The sequence below is a fragment of the Poecilia formosa genome, unplaced genomic scaffold (assembly GCF_000485575.1).
Source record: "Poecilia formosa unplaced genomic scaffold, Poecilia_formosa-5.1.2 Scaffold491, whole genome shotgun sequence".
Lineage (NCBI taxonomy): Eukaryota > Metazoa > Chordata > Actinopteri > Cyprinodontiformes > Poeciliidae > Poecilia > Poecilia formosa.
Window position 1 is genome coordinate 300,355 of NW_006800430.1, and position 6,012 is coordinate 306,366.

Genomic DNA, 6,012 nt, shown 5'->3' on the forward strand with positions numbered 1-6,012 from the left:
ACGCTTTCTGATTGGCTACCTGTCACATTCAGCGTTAGGAAATAGCATGCATTATTAGTCATTTCTATTAAATCAGTGTCAAAAGGTCTTGAAACAATATTATCGTTTATCGCAATAATTTTTTAGACAATTAATTGCTCAGCAAAATTTGTTATTGTGACTGATTTTGCATGTTGATACCCCTTGGGTAAACAATTAGGCATTCTGTTTCTAAAATGTTAAGTTATTTCAGCGTTTTTGCCTCCTGCCATTACTCACAGGTCTAACCTTACAGTCCAGTTGAAGTAGTCAGATAGCATTGTCAAATTATGACATCTGAAAGACTCATGAAAAAAACTGTGTAAAAGAAAAAGTTCACATAAATGAGGATATTTTAGCCAGCATTTTAAGAATGTTGCTCATCTTCTCCCTGACATTTTCAGTTCACCTTTTTCCAAGCAGCCACCAAGTCGCTCTCATCACCACCTTCTAGAAATGTCTCTCCGTGTAACTCACACTACTCACTGGTGTTGGTGTCAGATACGCAGTGTTATATTTGTATTTCTGAGATGTGAAGAAAGTGAGCAGGTTGTGAAATGGCAGACTGCGGCATCATCTTTTCATCTGGGAATTATTTGTTCTTCAAATGCAAAAAAGAGCAACATCACACCTGACATCTGATCGGATGGTAAAACCTGATCCATCTAGGACAGGATGGTTTAGATTTAGGTGTTTTGCAGTGAAGTCCACATATACAGGGAATCTGGTGATATAAGTATATGGAAAAAGGACGTAGCCAGTTTAACATCATTACCCCCAGCTTCACCGTTTTAATTATGATACAACATGCAAACATTTTCACACCCTTCACTTTCTCACATTTTGGCCCATTTCAACCTAAAACTTCAATGATTATTTCGTAATTTATAGGATAACCAAAGTATTTAACAATTGTAAAGTTAATAAAACAAAGAATGTTGTGAATATATATATATATATATATATATATATATATATATATATATATATATATATGTATGGTAAACATATTCAAACTCCTTACTGTAAAACCCCTAAGTAAAGTCCAGAGCTACCAGCAACCTTCAGAAATTAAGATAAATGTCTAAATAAATCCAGCTGCCTCTGTAACGGCTACAACATTTTGGTAGAAAATATTAACAAACAGCATCATGACCAAAAAAAAAAGTTTTGTTGCATAACTCTGGCCTAAGATTTAAACATGTCTCACAAATCTGGCCTTACTGAAGAACTGGAAGAAGAAATCCAGAATTTTTCTACAGTCCATGTGAAAGACACATTGTTCCTCAACATGTGGCATATAAGACAAAAATGTACCTTTTTGGCCTGCATTCAAAAATCTTTATGAGGCAGGAATAGTTTCAGTCAACTTTAAACACATCGCCTCTGCTTCAGGACACGGTGTTGGCTGCATTATGTTATGGGGCTGCTTTGTTTTGGAGATGTTGATGGAAAATGGGTGGAGAATGCCAGATGACCTGAGATGTTACCAAAGTGCTGAGTCCAAGTAGGCAGCTTTTAATTTGAAAACATGGCTTTTTTTGTGAAAGCAACATATTTTATTTTCTCTATCATCAGTTGTGAGTGTGTCGCTGTAAGAATGCTGTACATCAATAAAAATATGCAGGCTACACTAAGAAATATCAGTTCATGCATAGAAAGAATCATACAGGAAGTATAGCTTTGTAACAAGACATGGACATGACCATTTACAAAAGTTAGAGCAAGGATTGATTTCTGGAACTACAACTTTAAGTTATCAGACTAAACAGAGTAAAGTAGACCGTGCTCATTTTTGGAAATCGCAAAAGCTGTTTTCATTACAAAATTGTAAAAAAAAAAAACACGATTGTGTTACTTCCAATAAGTAGGAAACGCAATTAAAATCAGTTCGTTCATGCAATAAGTCATTAAAAATCATGCCGCGCCATCTTCCTGTTGTCTTCTTCAGCGTTTCCACCAGTGGTAACATCCGATTATTGGTCACATGACACGATATGAAAATATGCAAAATACACCAAATTCAATACGGCCGGAAAAAAAACACATCATCCACGTGCAAAACTTTACACAAAACCTTTGTTCGAAATTGCCTTGTTTCCATTAGTTGAATTTTTTTCGTAATTCCAAATTTAAGGTCAATAGAAACGCATTGTAGTAGTAATGCTCCACGTGTCGTGAAATCTTGATAAAATACATTCAAATTTGACAAAGAAAGAAGATCAGACCTTCCAGGGGTGTGAATACTTTTACCAGGCACTGCAGCTCTGACTGCTTATATAACACATGCAGTATTAACAGAGTCTACCTGTAGGAGTTTGTCTGTGTGGCAGAAACATGGCCCTGTGAGCCTTTTCATTCATCTCTCTGCGGAGGCAAGTTGTGCCACTTTCTTTTTCTGTTGAAGCGGCACTCCAAATAAACACATCACTGTCAACAAGGGCTGACCACCTCCATCACTGCTGCTCTCCATCTGTCCTCCACCACCACCACAGAGCCAGGCATGCTTTCTAAAGTCTTTTTTTCCCCCCTTTCTTTTCATTTACCACACTTCCAAACACAGGGTTAGAGGTAAACCTAAACCCAGAGAGGGTGATTTGAACCAGAAAAGAGGCACTGAAGCGTTCAGCATGCAGACAGGTGTAGTCTGTTTAGTCCTAAAGACATTCCATCCAAAGGCTGTGGGAAGCACGTTGGAGCGGAGTCAGCAACACACCAAATGTCAACTTAATAAAAGCCCAATGTGAGTGACATGCGCGCCTTACCGTAGAGAATGGTCACCATGGAGACCGGCATCACCAAGATGCCGAGGAGCATATCAGCCACAGCCAGTGACATCAAGAAGTAGTTAGTGGCGTTCTGCAGCTTTTTCTCCAGGGAAACCGCCAGGATCACCAGGATGTTGCCCATTACCGTGACGGCGATGGCGACCAAAATCAGAAGCGCCGGCCAGTTCTTCACCCGCGACTCGGCGTGAAGGCAGCGAGATCCGAAGTCCGCCACGCCACCGTGCTGGGACCAGTTTGCCACTTGCGTCTCGATGCCATTGCGGGCGAGGTTGCTCCCCTGACACCTGAAGTGCGTCAAGTTATCGGGCAAAGGCGAAGGCCAAGGGTTAGACTCCAGAGCACTGAAGGTCCTGATGGTGTTAGAGATCAACTCGGACATGTTGCCGCCACGCAGGTTCATAGTCTCACCCCAGTGCCTCTAAAGATGAACAGCCCAGACTGGAGTAAGGGAATTCAAACTTTAAGAAGCATTTTCTTGTAAAATACTGTAAAGCATCGCCAAGTGTCTCTTGATTTATGAGGTACCCTTCAATGCAACACGTGTCTTGGGTATTCCAGCACCTCCAAGGGAACTGAAGCCTTGAAATGTCTGTCAGGATCAACAGATGATCCTCCACAGAGGGAAATAAAAATAGCAGACAGCTGAATTGAGAGCGACAGAAAAGAGCAGCTGTTTGATCTTAAAGGACAATAGGGCGTGCGTAAAAATTAAATTGCTTGGGTGATACCGTCACTGTGTGTCTCAAGGGTCTGGAAAAATGAGCAAAAAACAAACGAGACAGAAGTGCTTCAGTTACTGAAAATAACCAAATCCAAACCTGGGACTAGTGTCTTCATGAAAAAGAGAGAAGAAAAAGAAGAACCTCATGGAAGGTTTTTGAATGGAAGTCGCAGGTTTCACATCCTTGAAGTCTGAGCTTGTCAAAGCAGCGCTCATGTTAAAAATATTAGCTCTGTGTTCTTAAAAATTGGAATTTTCTGTCTTGACAATTTTTCCGGCAAATATGTTGCTTCCTGAGGACAAAATCTGCACTTTGGAGAAAAAAACTTTATCGTAAAAAGCTGGGTGGAATTTCCTAAAAAGCTTCCTCACCCCAACTTGTCCCCACACCTGTGAGATGGCATGAGCAGCTGACGGGGATGGACGGTGATCATGATTACATTCAACATGGTTTTGTCCATGTGTCACTAACTTTCCCCTCTCCCTTAAGAAGAACAAAACATTTCACTGCTTCTTTTTAACCAGAATCAATGTCAGCCCTCCAAGGAATCTGAAGTATTCCATGTTTTTCCTACTCATTTCCAGATCCGTACCTCAGTGGAAAATGTCAGTCACTCTCACTCTCCATCCACGTCCGCCAACAACCTGAACGTTCCTGTGCGAACCTTCATGTTTCCCACGTGGCACATTCCCATGTCTCGTCACTTTCCTAAAACAATTTCAAAGAAGTGGAGGAAGAAGGTAGAGAACCACGCGGCTGACTGAAGAGCTCTCGATTCTCCAGAAGAGTGTTGTCAGTCGGCAAGTTGTTGTCGTCTTCCGTGGTGGCCAAGAGCTGAATGCGTCTCCGCTTTTGCTCTGCTCTCAGCTTTCCACATGCAGCCTCTCTTCCTCTCAGCGGGGATCTCCTTTCTCTCTCTCTCTCTGAGTCTTTCTCTCTCTCTATCTCTCTCTCTGTCTCTCTCTCTCTCTTTACCCAGGGTGTCTTTCCCTTGCATTGTATTGGCTGGCCCTCATTCTCTCTGATGTGTCTTGTTCTCTCTCCTATTGTGCCTCCCCTCCCACCCCCCCTTTCCCTCATCGTGTCCAGTATGTAAATGAATTCAATTTGTTCCCTCTTAGGTCAACGGGCTTTACTGACATGGCCAGACTTGGATACTAAAACTGCGCCTGGCAAGTATTGGCACCTCTTGAATATCTCATGTTTTGTAATGGTGGTACAATCTCAAACTTCTAAGCATTTTTTGAGGGGGATTTTATGTGACAGGCTAAATAAAAACAAAAGTGATTTCTGAACTTACCAGCAGTAAAGGAAGCTGTTGCTATGACTGATGAAGAACCGAAGGGTCCAGTATGATCGAACAGAAGCTGCCCCTTATAGCAGATTTGTTTTGGGTGTAGACGTTATCTCAAGGTGTATTCATGGTTTCTGGTCAGGGAAACTCAGGCTCTTATCTTTGAGTTTTTGCAGATGTCTGAAGTCATGGTTAACTGCTGGAAAAATGTTGATTGTTCCCTCCATGTCATCTTTGCCTTACGGGAAAATGTTGTTCATGGGTGATGGCAGAATGGAGCGGAAGATGGACCAATGGACTGGTGTTCATCTGCCGCACTGCAGGCATTGAATAGAAGATCATATACTTTGTCGTCCCATAGGGGAAAATTTGTCATGGATTCAAAGATGTGCTTTGCTCCGTAGCGGCTGCCAAAAGAGACAGTAAAAGCACATTGAGATCAAAGGTCTCAATTTACCAGCCTGTTTACCTTGCCAACCCTGACCAAGGTTAATGAGATGGACAAAAAGAACGAGATCTCAGATACCAGTGGTGGATATGGGCTTGGCTCTGTTTAAGATAGGATAAAATCTCAATCCTCTGATGGAAGCAGGAGCTTCTAAGCCTCAACAGGAGTTAGCTGAGGTGGTTTAGCCATCAGATCAGGATGCCTCCTGTGCATTTTCCTTTAGAAGTTTTGTGGGTACAACGTAGGATACACTGGAGGGACTATGTATCCCTTCTGCTCTGGCAACAGGTTTCTGTCCCCCATAATGAGCTGGTTAGTGTCACTGTGCAGGTACTATGTATCCTTCCGTTACCTATTACCCCAAGTTTGAGATAAGCAGAAGAGAATGGATAGCTCTTATTAAAGCGTGACAGAAAGAAATGCCACTTCCAGGTACAAAAACAGATAAGGAATTAAGAGCCAGTATACTGCAGTATTGCATATCATTCAGGAGAGAGATTGCACACATTTGCTCTCAATATGTGGTGTCTGCTGGTTGTAATGTTTCCAGTAAGTTCTGACCAGTCTTGCACAAACTTCTCGGAAGAATTCATTCCATTTGCTCTCTCCAGAACAGCCTCCACTCTGGCAAGATGGAGGGTTTTCTCGCATAAACTGTCTGCCTCGGATCTATTTATAATGTTTCCGCTGGATTTGGATTTCTCCAGGAAGAAAAATAAATGTATTGGTGCCACTCCCACC

General features: G+C 41.9%; 1 protein-coding gene across 1 annotated transcript in view; it reads right to left on the reverse strand.

Moving 5' to 3' along the window:
* Nucleotides 1-5,472, reverse strand: part of LOC107833977 (5-hydroxytryptamine receptor 2A-like) — a 45,926-nt gene extending 40,454 nt beyond the window's left edge. Inside the window, exon 1 of the mRNA XM_016664510.1 lies at nucleotides 2,784-5,472. Within this exon, the coding sequence (XP_016519996.1) occupies nucleotides 2,784-3,207 (424 nt within the window). The 5' untranslated portion in view covers nucleotides 3,208-5,472. The remainder of the gene's footprint in view (nucleotides 1-2,783) is intronic.
* Between the last annotated feature and the right edge of the window lie 540 nt (nucleotides 5,473-6,012).